Here is a 19,433-nt window from a genome sequence, read left to right on the forward strand (position 1 = left end):
AAATTACAAAATTAGATCAGGAATGACAACTGCTAACTTTAGCTTCCCCAGTCCTCAGGCTGGAGTCCAACAGGTCAACTTCTCGGTGCTGTTGCTAAGGTAGTTAAACAAATTTTATCATCTTTTCCTCCAAAATTTAAATACCAATTTTAGAACAAAAAAATATTTCACATTATCTTCCAGCTAACAGCAGTTAGAGAACTGGATGATTCTGATGCACAGATAGCTCCATTTACATGTATAGCATCACCACATTATGTCACAGCCTTTAAAAGTACACAGAATGACAAATCAGCAGAGGAGGTTGCAAATATAAGCTAGTCTCACAAATCCATTACTTTGAAAGATGGTAGAGGCATAAAAGTTTTACAGTTTTCACAATGACAGTTATTTAAGACAGCACTCACTTCTAGGCTAGACTTGAGATTCCTAGTTTGCACAGCTGTAGTTTCCCCCAATAAATCTACAAAACTTACACTAACACCATGATAGAGATCCTAGAGATACTAAATTGAAACAAATTGGTATGACAATAACAGAAAAACAGAAATACTGTCTCAGATCTCAAACTCAAGTACGCAAGCACTACACGTCCCTACATTAGCCTCTTCAAGTAGTATTACTTTGACTTACGCTGATAAGTAGTATAAAACACTAAACTGCAGTAGAGATATCTACTGCAGACGTTTGTTTTAATTACATAATATCTGGGAAAGTAAAAAAGAATATTTGAATATAATGTTGGCATTCTTACCAGTTAGCTCTTTAAAGGTAAGTTCTAATTTAACTTGTTCTGGAGTTGACCCTCCTATAAACTCAGTTTTAAATTCCACATCTGTAAATTCAAGATGAAGAATCTCCTTCTGAAGAGATTTCTTAAACCATGGTCCTCTTTCCTGATCTGACCGCAGGTCAGGTATTGGGAAGCGAACAGAGAGATTTAATGCTGGTGCAGTGACTTGAACTGAAACTTTACAGTTTGCAGGAGTATGTGAATCATCCAGAAAAACTTCAGTAAATGCTTTATGCTAAAAAACAAAGTAAAGGAAAAAGGATCTAAATTAGAGAAAACAGCACTAAGAATTAATATGGAGAAAGCTTTTGATGATGTAATATCTAAATATAAAAAAGATTAATTTTTCATATATCACACAATCCACACATTGGGAGCAATTACTACTACTCTTAGGATATTTTTCTACTATTGGTGCTGTTAAGATTCTTCTTAGAAGTCAAGTATTTGCAGAGGTTAGCAATCTTTGAAAAGCTGCTATTTTTTTCCTCTTAAATTAAGACAGTGAAAGTATCAAACAATACTCAGCCACAGTTAGGAATTACCATGTCTCACAGGTTTTGGTTTTTTTAAATGCTACTGTTGAGAAGTCACGAATTACTGTCAGTAAGCCCCTTTCAGTAAGCCACGGCTTCCAGCTCATCTCACTGACATGTCATTCAAAACCTCCCTGAGTGTAGCTGACCATCACCGAAAAGAATCTTTCAGGATGCAACCATATTAATAGAAATTAACAATGTCTTAAATTTTTTTTAAGTGAGGGTTCTCTTAAGATTAATTTTTCTGCAATTAATCAATCCAGTAAGAAAATTGCATGAAGATACTGGTTGCTGTGCAGAAAAATCGGTTAAATGCTTAAATCCTTCCTCGTGTATATCAAGAAAAGCCTTCAACTTTAGTGTCACGTTAAATACAGTAATATTTAAATCCTACTGACAACCTGAACCAAGACAGTCTCTGACTTCTTCTCTTGGTCCTTGATCACTAGAATGCAATGCATATGTTTTCCATCCTTTCTCGAACCTACCGCAAAGGCAGGAAATGCGCAGCACAGGCAACCAGGCTGATGGTGACACTTAAAGATTTCACTATAGAAGTGGAATTGTCAGCAACAGTCTGTATCAGTTGCTGGAAAGCATGATGGGACAGATTAGAGATTAACTATTAGTCACGATACCTCCTCCTTGCCCAAGTTCTGCTTGCTTCGAGAAGCTGAGAACTTACATAGTTTCTGAAGCAGCTACCATTGTCTTTAGGTCTGTTATCAAGCATGTAATCACTGAAACTAAAATTAGTGCTTACATCAGATGGCTACTGTTCTGTATTAGACGTTAAGAAAAAGAAACAAATCACAAAACAAAACAAAAAACCCACCCAACCACCACAAATCAATCAGAATTAGCAGTCTCAGATTTAGTGCAAACCTGCCTTTCTCCAGCAAAAAATCAGCAAGTTTATTAATCCATTTCACTTTTAACTTACCAGACTTATGTGTTTGTTGTAAGACGCATACATATGAGACACCATCATCTCTACTGTAGTTAGTTTCTGTGGCTGAAGTAAGGAATTTAATCTGTCTACAATACTAATATCCAGCTCACAAAACACTGGACTTAACTTTATTTGTAACTCTGCTTTCTGTGGAACGGAACTGAGTCTCCCTTGACTACCCTGAAGAGAAAGAGAAAAAGCACTAAAATCCTTAAAAACAATACAGTGAAACAAATTGTAATATCAGTTAAAATACCCTTCTGATAAAACTAACAGAATTAGACAAAAGCTATCATACGGAAACTTGGTGTTTTTTATCTCCCACCTTACCTGAGGTCCTCTAGTATCTGAATGCTTATAGTGAAGCTGAAGGCATGGCATGGCATGAGAATCATTTCCTTCTCCAGAATGAAATGTCAGCAGCTTTAGAATAAAACAGAATTTAAATACTTAATAGATACAGAGCAAATAGCTGCCACCGGAAAATAAATTTACGACATTTTACAACAGGCAGCAGGTAACCCTATATTCAAGTCAGTAAACAGAGCTGCAGCCCAACCACTTACTCAATCCACTTATTCAGCCACTTTACTGGATGTTTCTGACCATTAAAAAGCTGGAATAATAGTCATGACTCAAAGAAACCTTCACATTGCTCAGCTCCACTGGTTAGTTTTTGGAAAACATTTAATCTAATTCCCAAACTGTGTTAAGCATATTTAAAAGTTTTGCTAATAGCGAAATTTGGCTAGTTAATAATATTCCTGTCACATATGACAGAAGTCTGGTTCACTATTTGAGCTTGCAATTCAAATAAAAGTTGTATATTAAAACCATGACATATTAACAAAAAAAAACACATTTGAAGAATTTTTAAAACACAGTCATTTTAAAATTTAGCATTCTCAGTTATACAATTAACATTTCTTTTCTATGGAACTCCCTATGTTTTTTACATACCTCTGTATAGTGAGGCTGAATGGAATGAGAGTCAGTAGAAAAAAGGCATTCCAGGAGCTCCATATCCCCAATGGATAAATCAGTACTAAAACTTCGAGAAGCAGTCCTTTGTCTTTGTTCGTAAGACACTTTGATGCCAGTACCTATAAACCTGAGTCATGAAAATTATGGATTATGAAAAGTAGCATAAAGCAATAAAAAATACGAAAAGTTACTATGTAAATATGTTGAAAAGGATCACTACAATCCTTTATTAAAAAAAAAATAAAATCATTAAAACCACCATAACGGAGCTCACAGATGTTACAAGTCCAACAACAGTGTGTAGAAATTTGTTAAAGAACATTTTGAATACCTAACCTTAAGCTGCAGTTCACATAAAACTGGGAATCTAACATCCCTATACAGACAATGCAAAAGTCAAATGCCTCAGAAATTCAAAATTACATGCATAAGAAAAGCTATATACATTCTTAAATATTTTACTTCATACACTGTATCAAGACAGTAAAAAATTCTGAAAAAATAGACTGTTGACTAACTTATAATTTTGCACACGCTTATTTTATCCCTGCTGATACTCTTTTGCACTAAGTAAGCCCCTAAATTCCTTCAAGCAGAAATTCCTGTAGTGGAGTAAAGATGGTCCCGTAAAATCTAGCTGTTTCTAAAGAAATAATTTATTTGATGATTCTGAATTCTCTAGATCTCTGTAGCAGAAACTGTATGCAGTTTAATTCATCTGCTCTTAAAAAAAACTAGATTTATTTTAATGTTTATGCACTTTTCTTTTTTTAATTAAAAAAAAAGTCTTGGACAACAGATGTCAAAATTCAAGGCTATTTTGAAATTAACAAGTAAGTCTAGTGCAGTTCAAATATTAAGTGACAATGCTTACAGAAATAAACTTATTGAAATTTACTTAAGATATATTTTTGTTAATTATGTTTATTAATAAGCAAAGTTATACCTAAGGTGATCATGAGAACAAGCTTCTGCAAATACTTCTCGGAAGGACAGAAAATCTTCTGTTGAGAACTTAACTGGCTCAATCTTTTCTATTTGGGTAAAGAAATCCCGAGCCATTGGTGTCAATGGGTTAAGATTCAGTGAACTCTCAGGTGGGTGTAAAGGGTCAATATGAAGTACAGACACTGAGAAAGTTCCAACTGCCAGTCTAAAAAGAAGCTCAGGTCTGGATTCATCCACAGAAACAGATCTGGATGGAATAGCTGAAATACAAAATTAAGTTCATATAATTTTTCAGCAACAACACATTTATAAAATCATCTCACGTTTGATTTTCATTTCTTTTCACCAAGTTGCTGCACAGAAATACATTTCCAGAATTATTTAGGGAGCGGAATGCAAAAGAACATTTTAACTTACATGTCCTTCTTAAGGAAGTCTGGTGACCCACAGTGGCTGAATGCGGAGAACCTCTTGGAGGTTGTAGTTCTTGTTTGTTACGCTCAAGAAAATCACCCCAAGTTGGTTGAAGCTAGAACAACAACATATCTGATCTTAATTTTGACAAGCAAGTGTTAGACATTGGATAAATCAAACAATAAGATAAAGGGATAAAAAGAAAATACATGTATATACAAATCAATGGCATGCCATTACATGGCATATCAGTGCTTAACTAAACAATATAGATATGCTTTACTTTGGGCTATGCTTTCTAATTCTGTGAACCCATACGTTCATAAAGCAGAAGTTTCTCCATGAGAGTATAGTCTCCTGTTTCTCTATAAAAAGCATGACTATTCTCCACGGCTTTCATTTAGCAAAACATTAGGCACAGACTTGAAAAGACAGCAAAGTTTTTATGCTATTTGAGGGATAATGTAATACAACCAATCTGTACTTTTTATTGCCATTGCCTTTGCAGTCCACATTAAAAGAAAACCCAGATGGCAAACATGCAATTATTATAAAGAGAATTAATATCATAACGTGTCCTATATATGCTTTAAGACATTTGAAAGTAAATATATTCCGTGTACTGTCTTGGTAGCCAAGCAGATGAGAAACCTTCCAATACAATTCCCATAGCAGAAAAGGAACACTATCAGCTCTAAACATTTTCAATTGTCTTAGAATTTTGCAATAGTTCTTGATGTTGTAAAGAATGTTTGTGCAACAGATTCAGACAAAGCATTAATTTTAAAAAGATTTTAAATATAGTTAATACTATACCACTGTAGTGCTCAGTGGCGATCCTGCTGGTGTAGTTGTATATGTACTGGTTAATGATAAGTCTAGATCCATAGTTGGAGGGTCTCCAAGAGGTGGAAGAGAAGAAAGGCTGTGAGACATATCCATTTCAGCCATTGAGAAGAAAACTTCTTCTTCTAATAAGAAGCATAGGTAGTTAAGAGTTATTTTCCAACAAAAAACCAAAAATACTACACCATTTTAAACAGAAATATATTCCTAACATCAGAAATCAAACTGCTAGACAGAATAATCAGCTACACAAGTTCTCTTGACACCAAGACTAGTAGCTTCTATGGACAGAGATTATTTTTTTTAAAAAGTCAACAAAACTGATAAATACTACAACAACTGAATGTCTTATTTTCATATTCAAGTTGGCACAATTTATAGAAATTAATACACTCTCCTTCTGACAAATCAAAGATAATATTTTCACATTAAAAATCAGCAAAAAAATTGAAATAAAAATATGAATATCAGGGCAACACAATTATTATTGTTTATGTAATTTCCTCAATGATGCATTCGAAAAGATGTTACATTGCATGTGTATTTATCGCGTTCCAGATAACATACAAATTACTGAATGATTTTAATGAAATACTGAGTGAAGTCTAGCCTCACACCTAAACTAGGTATTAATACTTTACAATAATTCTATGTCAAATTTAACAACAGGTTATTTGTTACACTGCAATATCTTTTATACTTGCCACGACTAGAAGGCGTTCTGGCACTCTCTGTCTCATAGAAGCTTTGTTCAGATGATGCCCCTGCAGATAGAGACTCTTTCCTTAAATAACGTTTCAATTCCATCTGAATCCGATACTCATCTTCCTGTTGCATTGGCCGGTTCTTCCTGTCTTTATTTGACAACTCTATCCTGCTTAGGCTTTCTGAAATAAAAAAAAAAAAAGAAAGCTCAGAAAGCCCACTGTAATTTCCTTACCAGTATCCCATCCAGAAAACTCAAAACTAACCTGAAAATTTACCAACTGCTGTTGTTGTACACATATACATCTGTGTGTATATATATGTATATTCACATATCTGTTGTATATCAGATGTGTGTATATATATATATACATGCATGCAGTTGTTTTGGACGTTTTACTTGTCCAAATCTCTCTCTCTCTCTCTAGCATTCATTAATTCCAAGTCCGAAGAAAAAATTTTAAAGGTCATACATGCAAATGTGTCCTAATACAGTATCAACAAATGTTTCTCTTCTCAGTCAGCTTTCGGGACTAAGGACACAATCTCTTAAAGGCTTTACTATCAGGGAATTACTAAATTTTCAGGTTTGAAGATAACACACACAGGAAACTATATGTAATGCTTTTCCAGTTATCCATAAACAATCAACAGGTCCCGTACAACAAATACATCAGTATTTGTTAGACAAATATTATGCAGTTATCCAGGACATAAATATTTTCAAAAATAAGATTAGCTATACTAACAATAAGCATTGTTACGCTGAGGAGTGAACACATACAAACCAAAACCCTCTCATCCTGCTCCTGCAGTAGTCAAAACACTGCTGTTAACTACCTAGCAAATATGGATAAACTCAACTCCTGTCTGTTCTATGTTTCCTATGCCTGTCACTAAAGCATAGGAAAGAGAAGCAAACAGAATCATAGAATAAGCAGGTTGGAAGAGACCCACCGGATCATCGAGTCCAACCATTCCTATCAAACACTAAACCATGCCCCTCAGCACCTCATCCACCCGTGCCTTAAACACCTCCAGGGAAGGTGAATCAACCACCTCCCTGGGCAGCCTGTTCCAGTGCCCAATGACCCCTTCTGTGAAGAATTTTTTCCTAATGTCCAGCCGAAATCTCCCCTGGTGGAGCTTGAGGCCATTCCCTCTTGTCCTGTCCCCTGTCACTTGGGAGAAGAGGCCAGCACCCTCCTCTCCACAACCTCCTTTCAGGTAGTTATAAAGAGCAATGAGGTCTCCCCTCAGCCTCCTCTTCTCCAGTCCAAATAACCCCAGCTCTCTCAGCCGCTCCTCATAAGACTTCTTCTCCAGCCCCCTCACCAGCTTTGTTGCTCTTCTCTGGACTCGCTCCAGAGCCTCAACATCCTTCTTGTGGTCAGGGGCCCAGAACTGAACACAATATTCGAGGAGCAGTCTCACCAGTGCCGAGTACAGAGGCAGAATAACCTCCCTGGACCTGCTGGTCACACCGTTTCTGATACAAGCCAAGATGCCATTGGCCTTCTTGGCCACCTGGGCACACTGCCGGCTCATGTTCAGTCGGCTGTCAACCAACACCCCCAGGTCCCTCTCCTCCAGGCAGCTTTCCAGCTGGACTTCTCCTAGTCTGTAGCACTGCATAGGGTTGTTGTGCCCCAAGTGCAGGACCCGGCAGTTGGCCTTGTTAAACCTCATGCCATTGGACTCAGCCCAGTGGTCCAGCCTGTTCAGATCCCTTTGCAGAGCCTCCCTACCCTCCAGCAGATCAACACTCCCACCCAGCTTAGTGTCATCCGCAAACTTGCTAAGGGTGCACTCAATGCCTTCATCCAGGTCATTGATAAAGACATTGAACAGGGCTGGACCCAGCACTGAGCCCTGGGGAACCCCACTTGTCACTGGCCTCCAGATGGATTTCACACCATTTCCCACCACTCTCTGGGCCCGGCCATCCAACCAGTTTTCCACCCAGGAGAGTGTGCGCCTGTCCAGGCCAGAGGCTGACAGTTTCTCAAGCAGAATGCTGTGAGAAACTGTGCCAAAGGCTTTGCTGAAGTCCAGGAAGACCACATCCACAGCCTTTCCCTCATCCAGCAGCCGAGTCACTTTGTCATAGAAGGCGATCAGGTTAGTTTGGCAAGACCTGCCTTTTGAGAACCTGTGTCGACTGGGCCTGATCACCCGGTTCTCTTGCATGTGCTTCATGATATCACTCAAGATCACCTGCTCCATGACTTTCCCTGGCACTGAGGTCAGACTGACAATGCTAAGCCCCATTCATGAAACAGAAGCTACAAGAACCAAAATTGTCCTGGACTCCTGATTTTCTTCACCTACCATTTCCCCATCCTATTACAGTCATTTGTCAAGCCTTATCTGTTAACTAAGTTTTCATTACCAGCATGCATAATTTGCAACCAAAGTCAATAAATTGATTGTAGTCCTACTCAGAGCATCTAAAAACCATTTGCTACAATCAGATAGAAATTAATAATAATCTACCACCCAAACATTTTTTCCACTGAGGAAACTTTCAAAGTTTTTTCTTCATCCATGATAATCAATACTTAACATTTACTGAATGCTCACTTGCCTGGTCCAGCAATAGCTGCTACCATATCCAACAGAAGATGCACCTGTCTTGGTGACAGAAACAGATGTACAGAGTCTATTTGTCCATCTACATCCAACTGGAAGGAAAAAAATATAAAAGAAGGAAAAAAAATCAGGAACACTTAAAGAATTTTTCTTTAGAAGTCTTGAAACAACTATTTTGATATTAGATTTTGATGCTGTAGAGCATGCAGATTGGAAAGAACACAGAGCATACAGCTGCTTCTTCTAGGTTAACTTTTTTTTTTTTTTTACTCTGGAAACTTAATCATCTGTGTCTTCTACACAACAGCTAGCAGGATAAATGCAGTGGCATGCACTGACAATTTATTAGCTTTAAATACATAGTTCAAGAATACCAGTAACCTGCTAGTTCTTTTGCCTCTTTAATAATAACAGAAATAATCAACAATATACCCTTAGCATCATGTACTAATTATAAAACACTAAAGCCAGCACCTTCTGAAGCAGGCCTTAAAAACTGTGAAGGTTTTCTACTGGACTTTCCTTTAATATACTGATAAATTCACATACTTTCTTCATAAAGAGTGGGATATTCATAGAAGTCCAATTGATTTGACAAGGTACACAACAAAGCAAGCCACTTATCTTTTGCAAGCAGCACAAGCTAAATTTATCTTAAGGACCTGTATAAAGCTATTTTTTAGCTCTAGAATCACGTAGTCGCAGATGTTGGTCCCTTCATGATTATTACTCACTGTATTGCATGTAGGTGGCAAGGTGTTGGCAGCAGTGTATGCTGCGGGGGCAGCCTCTGCGCTAAAAGGTCAGGGTCTGCCCCACACTGGGCAGAGCTGGCTCCCGTCAGACCTGTAACTGACCCACCTCAGGACACAGATGAGCCCATCAGCAAAGCTGGTGGTGCCTCTGTCAAAACATATTTAAGAAAGGGCAAAATTATGCATGGGCAGCGACAAAAAACCTGCCAATGCCAGGTCAGGGAAGCAGGAGGGGGAGAAGGCGCTCCAAGTGCCAAACCAGATATTCTCCTGCAGCCTGTGGAAGAGACCACACCAGAGCAGATATCTGCACTGCAGCTCAAAGAAGGCACTCTGCAGCAAGTAGATGTGCCCTGAAGGATATTGTAGCCTGTGGAGAGCCCAGACAGGAGCAGGCTCCTGGAAGGTGCATCAACCGATGGAGACGAGTATACATAGCATTAGGTTCTCCTGTCATGAACTGCAGTTCAGAGGACCCACGTGGGTTCGGGTTTATATTGCTGAGAGGATCCACACTGAAGCAGTTTGTCAAGGACAGCAGTCTGATGGACCCACACTGGAGTGGGGAAAATGTGTGAGGAGGAAGTAGCAGCAGAGAAATCCCTATTATAATCAAAGGTGTTCTAACATAATTCAATTTCCAGAGCAAAAAGAAAAAAGTTGACCTAGACTACACAATATACTGCATCTATGTTCTTTCCAATCTGCATGAACTCTAATGAACTCTACCTGATAAACCAAAACCAAGTCTTGCTTTAATTTTGTCATGTAGTGTTACATCCATCCTCTAATTAAGATGTTGCTGTTATTTAACATGCCAACAGTGTACCACCTGTATTCAAGCCCAGCCTGCAGAGACTACCGCTCTGCATTCTATTACATTCAATTTCTAGTAAAAAAATTTACTCCAAACCCTGACATTTTTCTTTACTACCTTGAAATACAACTAATGATACAAAAGCCGAAAATTTTTGATCTTTATAGTGCAGTACACAACACAGGTCAAGAACCAGTTTTGAAAATGGAGACAAGAGAAATAACTTTACACAATTTTACTTACATACTCAGTGTTTTTAAAAAAAACCAAACTACTAGGATTTCTTTTCAACTGCTTTGTTTTCTGTATCTTTATGTAGAAGTCAAATAAAATATTTTAACTTGCAGCATTTAAATATGGCATTAATAAAATATAAATTTTAATATGAAAATTCAGAAGTAGAAATGTTCACATTAGTTTCATAACGCTGCAACCTAATGAACCATTTAAGGTTTATCTGTAAATTAAGTAAATTATAACCTTTTAAAATCAAAATTATTTTAATCATCCAATTAAACATTCCACACATAAACAGGCAAAGTCAGTCGTAGTGCTACAAGAAAAAAGGATAAATGAATAGCAGCAGAATTTTCATGAAAACAAAACAACTTTCTCAGAAGTTACTCCAATACAAAAGTTCAGTCCCACAATCATATAGGAATTCTCCTTTAACAGATTTCAGTCTGCCATTAACTTGTCTAGCCACTGTAAAGATATCTTATTAGACATACATGCATACTGGTTTTGAAAGTAGAGTATCTAAAACAAAACAAAGGGGATTCTGTCCTCTTGAGAATCTCATAATTTTTTGTACACAGTTGAAAAAAAACCAAACAAACCACTCCTACATAACCATTAGTTTAGTTAAAAACCAGGAAGGCATGACTAACCTTAGCTCCAGGAAGTACTTCATTTTGCTTTAATGTTAGGCTCAACTCCATTCTACCAATCAGCTTACTAATCTGTACAGGGTCAGAAGGAGTAATTTCTGGCAAGTTTCTTGTTAATTGTGGATGTGGCTCATAAATTATTTTTGGATTCCAGCTAGGTGAAAGCTTTGGTTCTGTTGCCTTAAAATGTTACAGAGAAAGGAATAAGAATGCATCCTACTACATATATATATATAAAAAAAAAAATCAACAAACAAGCATTTCAAATAAGCTTATCAAATGATCATTTCACACAAATAAGAACTTGATAATGGTATTAAAAATGTGTAGTAATAACTGAAATAAACGATGCATGTAAAATGTGAAACATCAGACCTTTGCAAAAAAATGGACTAGGTTTCACAAAACAGTGAATTGTAAAGGACTTCTACCCATTGAAGTCATAACCACATTTCAGTACAATACACCCTAAATTTTGCTCAGTCCTAAAGTCTGTTTTCTTCCCCTTTCTCAAAATCAATAGGAACTGATTATGAAACTCATGGAACCCATATTCAAGTAGAAGTCCAACTCCTATATCCTTGAGAAAGACTAACATACAAATGTAACAATGTATTATATCCTTTATCAATTTACATTCCTATACAATGTATTTTACCAGCTGCGTAGATGAACACACTGGGGAGGTCTTGGCTGATGCAGGAAACTCATCCCAGAAGAGAGAGACACCTGAGAGCTGCAGCAACTTGTGAGCAAAAGCTGTGGGCTGATGTACATTAATTCCAGAGCACTCATCTGCAGTTTCATCACAGTACATAGTTCTGGAAGACAAAAGCAAGGAAATAAATATGGTAGACACATGCAAATCCTTACCTTCATTGTACTACTTAGCCTCTAAGTTTGTACATGCTCTCTCTTCATACCACTTAGGGCACTGCTGATGGTACTGAAAGGAGAAATTGCCACTCTCTGGGAACAGGGGGAAATCTTAAGTTTTGTAGTGGACACCACAGGACAATTGTGACATGTTTCCAACACGAATATATCCTAGTGTGTTATCCTAGTACAAAGTGGAGGAGTCTGCCCAACATTTCTATACGTGTTTCCATTAGGATACACACAATTCTTGCTTCAGAGCCTCAATTTTTTTTTACATCTGTCATCTAACATTCTTCTGGTGTATAAAAGCACTACTTGAACATAACATGACATTCTGTGTAAAAATGAGAGCTGAAAACAGAGACAATAGGCTCCAATCCTGTAAAACTACCGTGAAATTAAGTTTCTTGCATTATAATACCCAGAGACAGCATAAACAGCGAACTCTTAACAGATACAAGTTTCCAGATAACAGAATTATCAGAGGAAAAACATGGCTATGTTTCCATAAATAAGGTGTGTCCAATATCAAAACAAAAATCTTAAAATTCAGTTTAAATAAATCTCAATAAATCTTACAGATGAATTTTTTTCAGGATTGTATCTTTCAGAAAAAGTATTTCAAGTATCTTCAATAAACAAGAGGAACTACTGAGATTTTAAAGCACCTTTGCATAGCGGATGGCCCAATTTTCCAGTAATATCCATTGACTGTTAAACATCTGAGAAATTCATTAGTTGTAGAAGGGGTCATTAACTTATATGCAAGAAAACCAGACTCTCCTAAATTGATGGTTAAATATTTTTAGCTTAAACATATGAAGTAGAAGCTGAGTGGAGAAAATGCTCATTGCCATTAAAAAGAGGTGCTCAAGCACTAGTGTCTGACTAAACACTAAGAATATGTGTGCATGGGTAAAATATACTGTACAGGAAAAAGAAATAAGTGCCTTAGAAAATAAAAAAAAATAACATCCTTACCTTTCTATTCTGATTTCAAGTGCAGTTCCACTTTTAGAGTTTTCCGGCACATGTTCTATTCGCAAAACAGTATCTAAAAAGGTAACTTTCACTCTCCTTAGAACTTAAATGAGAAAACAAAAAGATATCATGCAGACATTTAAATCAAGTTACTCAACAACAGCTTTCATAACCAAAACAAAATGAAATACCATTTTAAATAAGTTCCAAATATTTATTTCAGTGGAAATAATCAACCTAGTTTAACAGTATAATAAGGCATCAAGTGACAACATAAATATCTATTAAATGTCTAATTTGTACACCCATACCAAGAAGTGGAACTTTAATATATGTATATTTGAGCAAGTGATGACTCAGACCAAGTTGTTCTATGGCTCAATGTGGATGGTCCTCAAAGAAAGCACCTGCTTCGTTGTGTACCATGTCTGAACTCCTGTAATTGCTATAGCACTACACTACTTTGGCTGAACGTATCTATTTCTAGATCTGATTTTAAACACTTCCCTCAACTTAGGACATTTCAGCACAAGATTCTCCAGCACGCTATGTGATAACAGCCCCTAATTTCTTCCACTTCAAAACACACCAACAAAAATCTAGAGTTACTAAAGTACTTTTTACAACATAGTATGATTATTTAGATACATATGCCTTAAAAAGTCAGCTTTGTTGCAAAAACAGCTGAAAAGCCATTCTGTTTCTCCTCAATAGCATCACCACCAACAATCTAAGTTTGTGTGATGAACTAAACCGGAATCTCCAAAACAAAGGCATCTTGCCAACAGCTCAGGCACAAATTTAGCTGGATTTGTTCTGGTGTAAACAAATACCAATTTGCCCTGGTTCATTCTGTCCATTAGCAAATGGGGTTTTCCCCCCTCCTTCAGAAACAAGATCAATTATCCTGCCTTCCTGTTTAAATTTTAACGGTAACAAGTAAAAATCTGAGACACATTACAGTAAATTAGATGTCATTTTGTAAAACTGAGATACAACAAACTGATTTAATCTCAGATGTTCATTCAGACCTCAATAATTAATCCATACCTGTTTCAATAGTTTCTGCAAATTTCTCAAGTCCTTCAAAAGGCTGGGACCCTTCTCCTTGTTCATCTGTCAATTTTTGGCTAAGACACTCTTTTGCAAGCTGCATACTACTGGTCATAAAACTCGACCAATACATAGGCTCAGACCCAGATGCTGTGGAGTAAGAGAAGTCTTGATAAAGAAGTCATATTTAAAGAGAGATTGCAACTAAATTTTTTTAAACACTTTACTACGTTAAAATTACTTTAATCCATCAAGACTGCACTGTTAACAGCCTGGTATTTGAAAAATCAATATAAACAAGATGAAACCAGGAATCTGTGCAACTAATCTTAGGTGAATAACTTCTGAAGTACTTTTATTATATTGGTGTGATTTTCTAGGCATAATCATCAAACTGAAATCAATGAAATAACTCTTTAATTAAGAATTATTTTAAGGCTTCTTTTTCCATTTGAAACATCCTAGATGAAGAAAGATATTATCTTAGCGTATAAGAACACACTTTAAACGTCTAACACAGACCAGACATATCAAGTAGAACAAAAAAATCCAAGAGCACAGCACGTATTAAGCTGACAAATCTTTTAGCAGACAGATTTACTTAATTGGCAATGCCTTCCGATCGGCTAATGCCCAGCCCATTGTGAACAAATACTATAAAACTAGATTAGAAAAGTTAACTAACTTCAACTATATCACTTTAGTATATACAAAAGTAAAACTAGCAAAAATATGAGCTTGTTAAACAGGCAAAACATGTCAGTTTAGCCTTCAGGTCTGGAAATACTGATACGGCTATAAAACTCTAATAAAATCAGAATCATGTTTCTTTTCCCAGTGTATTACCAAGCTCTGTGCATTAATGAGAATTAAATGATTGCAAGTGAATAAATAAAGCTTCCTCCTAATACTACCAATCCTTCAAAGCAATAATCTTATATTAGAAAGTGAGACAGCTCAAAATTTAGTTCCAGGTAAAAAAAGTAAGAATGAAATGCAAAGTATATATTAGCAAGTTACTTAAGGTGACTTGCAAAGGATGGAAAAAGGAGTTTATGCATTTTTTTCTCTTCTTTATGATGCATTTAAATAAATATCTTCTTCTATCTTCTCTATACTATAAAAAGGAAAACAAATTAAAATCCTTCAGACATTTCTTCAAAGTTTTCCACACACTAAAAGTGCACTAAACATTCTACACAAGCTGTAACAACACGTCTTAACAGAAATTACAGACAGTCTAAACTAGATCAGCCAGATTCTCATGGATACAGGCAAGCTAAGAACAGCTCAGACATTCCTCTCAGCATTATGGTCAAAGGTATTAAGTATTTAAGTAGTCTAAAAGTAATTATTTCAGACTGTGATAGCAATTAAAATGTATTAGTTTTTCTCCAAATATACAAGATGATGGATCATTCATCCTAAAGTTGCCAAAGAAAACCAGAGCCCCATGTTAACCCCCTTCATAGAGACAATTGGATTGTCTCACTGGCACCTAACAGCCAGGCACTAACGCTGACTAACAGCGCTTGACATACAAAACCCAAAAAAAGCAGCTAACTAAAACTCCTTCCCATACGGTATTATTTTCATTTCAATATGTCTGAAACAGTTTAGAAGAAGACATACAACAGTAGGAACATCATAAACATGAAGTTATTTAACAGAACAAGCACCAACTGAGAAACTTGACAAGCAACTTCTGAACACCTGACAGTTCCTTTTATTACACTCTATCATTAACATATATAAATTAAATTGCACTTTTAATAAAACTAAAAACTGACTAAGTACAGCCTTTTGCCTCCAAAAAACTGTAAAGAATCTCCTTTTAGCCTACCAAGCCTTGGTCTTGGCCTGAAGACCATCTCTAATCCTTTTACTTCTAATGCACAGTTATCCTGTAGTAATGAACCCCATGGAACAGATAAAGAAATTGACTGGATAAATCCATCTGTGACTTCCAGAGGTGCATCTGCAGACTCCAGGATCTCATTAAGACACTAGAAGAGAATAAAATAAAACTAATTATAAAAAAAATAACATACATTATTTTGGGTATAACAAATAAAACATATTGAGGCTATCAGAAAAATAATTATACTCAAAAAGACAATAAACTGGCCACTTTCAAGTATTCTGATTCCATCTTAATTTGTTTCATATTAATTACTTAGCTTAAAGCATAATACAAATTGCTCTGTGGCAGCTGTATAACCTGTATATTTGCACTAGACCAAGAAATTACAGTATCTTACAGTTAAAAATACTACAGTACTGGCATGAGTTAATCTACTCTTTCTCTGGCAATATATGAATAAAGTTGAACACACGCTGACAGTAAAAATCCAAGAAGTAACTGGCTTCTGCAGCAAGAGTATTTCATTAGCTTGCAACTTCAATGTAGTGTTCACTTTACCTTCTTCTCTAATACTGGACCAACAGAACCAAATAATCTCCTCTTGCTGTAAAAAATACTTGCTGTTTCTAAATAGTATTTTAACGTCTTCGATGTTCAGCACTAATTTAAAAATTGAAGCACGGTGGACAGACCAATAGAAACTGTTCCATTAATACAGTCCTTTGTACTGACATTTTAAATATAACTATAATCAGGTTGCCCTTAGCATCATACAAAATAAGTGAAATTGGTGAGAAAAATGGAACACTAGCTGTGGAGAAGTAACTTGGGATTTTCAAGTTTTCCACAATCTTCAGGAAAGATGCATCTATTCCACTATATAGCTTCCAATATGTCACAGGGTCCAAGGAGTCTATTTTCAAAGGAACATACTGCATTTATGTTTATCAAAAGATGCAAATTCCTTTTTCTGCCACAATTCAAAAATTCAGTTAAAACTGAAACACTGAACAAGAACTGTTTAATAAAATAAAACAAAACAAAATAAAACAAAACAAAATAAAACAACTAAATTCAGTGAATGTAACTTTCTAAGATCCTAATGAAGACTATGGTTGTAAGATTAGGACACAGTTTTCAACTGCAAAAAATAGTGTGGTTCTGACCTTCCCATGTTGAACAGGGACAATGATCTTTACCTGAGAAAACTAAAAAATTTGACGTCAAGAGTTTTTTAAAAATAAGGACTTAAAAGTAGCTTTCCGTTTTAAGGGTATTTGAAATGTTGCTCCAATTATATAGGAAAAAATTAAAACTAAAAATTAACAAAAAAGTCTTCAGAAAATTACATTTTTATTGTTATGCCTCCAGGTAAAATTCTTCCATTATCTTAACTTGTAGCTCTTAAGAAATCTAGTTTTAGAATTTTGTTTTCTTGCACGTTTGAGTTTTCTAGATTCTGCTCCAAAGTCCACTCAAACAGCAGAAAAACACAACAACTTGAATAAGAATCAGAACCTGAAACATTTCTACGGGGAAAATTACTTGAAAATCAAATAATGAACTAAGATTGCATGACATCAAAATTTTATTTTTAATTAAATGTAAGAATTATAAATGATAATCACATAAGATAAACATAAATAACTCTTTGCAATAGAAACCATGTTCAGAAATATCACAGATTAATTTAAATTACCCGCATCGTTAAAATATAATTTGCTATAGTACAAAGTGAGCCAGTTAAAAAAAAACATTGTGAATAAATCTGATCTCTGATGCCTTTTTGGTACCAATATATAAGGCAATACAAATTAGTGTAGTTTAGTACCTCCCTTATTACTTTGACATACAAAGTCATTATCTAAAAGCAAAATACTAAAATATTCAAGTATGCTTGTAACTAAATTACTTAATAAACAAGCCAGTTATTCCCAGAAAGTAGCAATTGGAGCATTCCAAGTGAAATTTCAAAACTGAATTCCAGTCTTCAGATCAGGACTTGTTCCCACATTTTCTACTGAAAGGCTCCAGCTGGAATCACAGCAATACTAGTAGCAATGGCACGATCTGACATATATTAAAATTCAACCACAAGCATCATGGATTACGTTTTGCTTTTTTCAAAACAGTCTAGGTCCCAAGAGGCAAATGAGTTACACTAATAGCTCCAGGATATTCCTATGCATATCTATAATCTATTAACATGTACACCGTTGGCTACAACATCTACAGTGTTAGAATGAACAAAAGCATCCACACTAAAGGATAAGCTAATATGTAAAAATACAGTCATCATAATGATTCATAGAGAACAAGTTTACAATGACTAGTGGGGAAAAAAAATGAGCTGCAGGACTTCTGCGACATCTGTTTTTGCAATCTGTCATACACGAGAGTCACATGCAGCGAACTCAAAACCTGTCATTGTTTACAAGTCAAAAAGAAAAATGCTGATCTTCAAACAGGGAAGATAACCTACGTGTTACTGTGTGTATATTTAATCACTGCTTGTACGTAGTAAATCGTTCCTTTAGTACAAGTCTATAGCTGCTGCTGTTTCAAAATATTTACATTGTAGATAATGTCCCTCTAAATACTGAAGAGTGCTGTGACACCCACTAGAGGGCATAATAATTCAATTAAAGCGAGACAGCCTCATTGCCTGCCACGGAAAACAAACCGAAGACACAGCCAGAAAAGAACAGACGAAAACAAACAAGCAAACAACAACCAAAAAAAAACCAAATACCAGACTGAAACACTGGTAATATTGAGCGTTTCTACAAACATCTGTCTCCTGCCACTTTCAAACATATTTTCACAAAAAAAAAAAAACCTGGAAAAGCATTACTTGAAAATATCACATATTCACAAGTATTTCAAGACGTTCCCAGTATGGACAAATACCAGAAGACGGTACAGTAAAAATGTGCTTTGAAAGTACTGCATAAAGCAACAAGCTTGTGTACCTAGTTCATTGTCTGTGCTACCCTGGAAGTCCATAACTGACGCACAGCAGTGCTTAAGGCTCCTCATGACAGTCACTTGACTAGCAGGTAGCATACAGTAAAGTTGGTAATTAACCCAAGAAACCTTGCGAAATATTATAGGCACAGACTTTTGGACTGCTATAGTAGGACATAAGTATACATACTTGTCTATGCATACACACACACATTATGTATAAAAACATACACGCCAGGACTGGAAGGAAGCTTTGATTGGTTCAAAGTTCAAGAGCCCAACTGTGAAGCAAACTCCAGCTAAAAACAACTTTCCACCTGTCAACAAGTACTTCTACCGCTGTAAGACTAGGGAACAATTTCTAGAAATCTACACGGACCAAGCTCACTGTCAACAAGAACTAGGATACCTTCAAGGTGAAGTCAACGCACAGACAAAACCATCATTACTTTAT

At 36.0% G+C, this 19,433-nt stretch overlaps 1 protein-coding gene across 4 annotated transcripts in view; it reads right to left on the bottom strand.

Moving 5' to 3' along the window:
• ATG2B (autophagy related 2B) overlaps positions 1–19,433 on the bottom strand; it is a 47,933-nt gene that overhangs the window by 27,756 nt on the left and 744 nt on the right. For 2 of the 4 annotated variants that reach the window (XM_069858775.1, XM_069858771.1), the window contains exons 2-15: positions 15,992–16,154; positions 14,146–14,298; positions 13,096–13,198; positions 11,894–12,056; positions 11,236–11,415; positions 8,765–8,865; positions 6,181–6,359; positions 5,447–5,601; positions 4,634–4,745; positions 4,215–4,476; positions 3,245–3,395; positions 2,615–2,707; positions 2,276–2,464; positions 755–1,028 (exon numbers count right to left, since the gene is read on the bottom strand). In XM_069858775.1, the coding sequence (XP_069714876.1) occupies positions 755–1,028; positions 2,276–2,464; positions 2,615–2,707; positions 3,245–3,395; positions 4,215–4,476; positions 4,634–4,745; positions 5,447–5,601; positions 6,181–6,359; positions 8,765–8,865; positions 11,236–11,415; positions 11,894–12,056; positions 13,096–13,198; positions 14,146–14,298; positions 15,992–16,154 (2,278 nt within the window). Of the gene's footprint in view, positions 1–754; positions 1,029–2,275; positions 2,465–2,614; positions 2,708–3,244; positions 3,396–4,214; positions 4,477–4,633; positions 4,746–5,446; positions 5,602–6,180; positions 6,364–8,764; positions 8,866–11,235; positions 11,416–11,893; positions 12,057–13,095; positions 13,199–14,145; positions 14,299–15,991; positions 16,155–19,433 lie in introns of all 4 variants that reach the window. The other 2 variants (XM_069858772.1, XM_069858774.1) reach the window with 2 other exon arrangements.

This window comes from Phaenicophaeus curvirostris, chromosome 5, assembly GCF_032191515.1.
Source record: "Phaenicophaeus curvirostris isolate KB17595 chromosome 5, BPBGC_Pcur_1.0, whole genome shotgun sequence".
Taxonomy (NCBI): domain Eukaryota; kingdom Metazoa; phylum Chordata; class Aves; order Cuculiformes; family Cuculidae; genus Phaenicophaeus; species Phaenicophaeus curvirostris.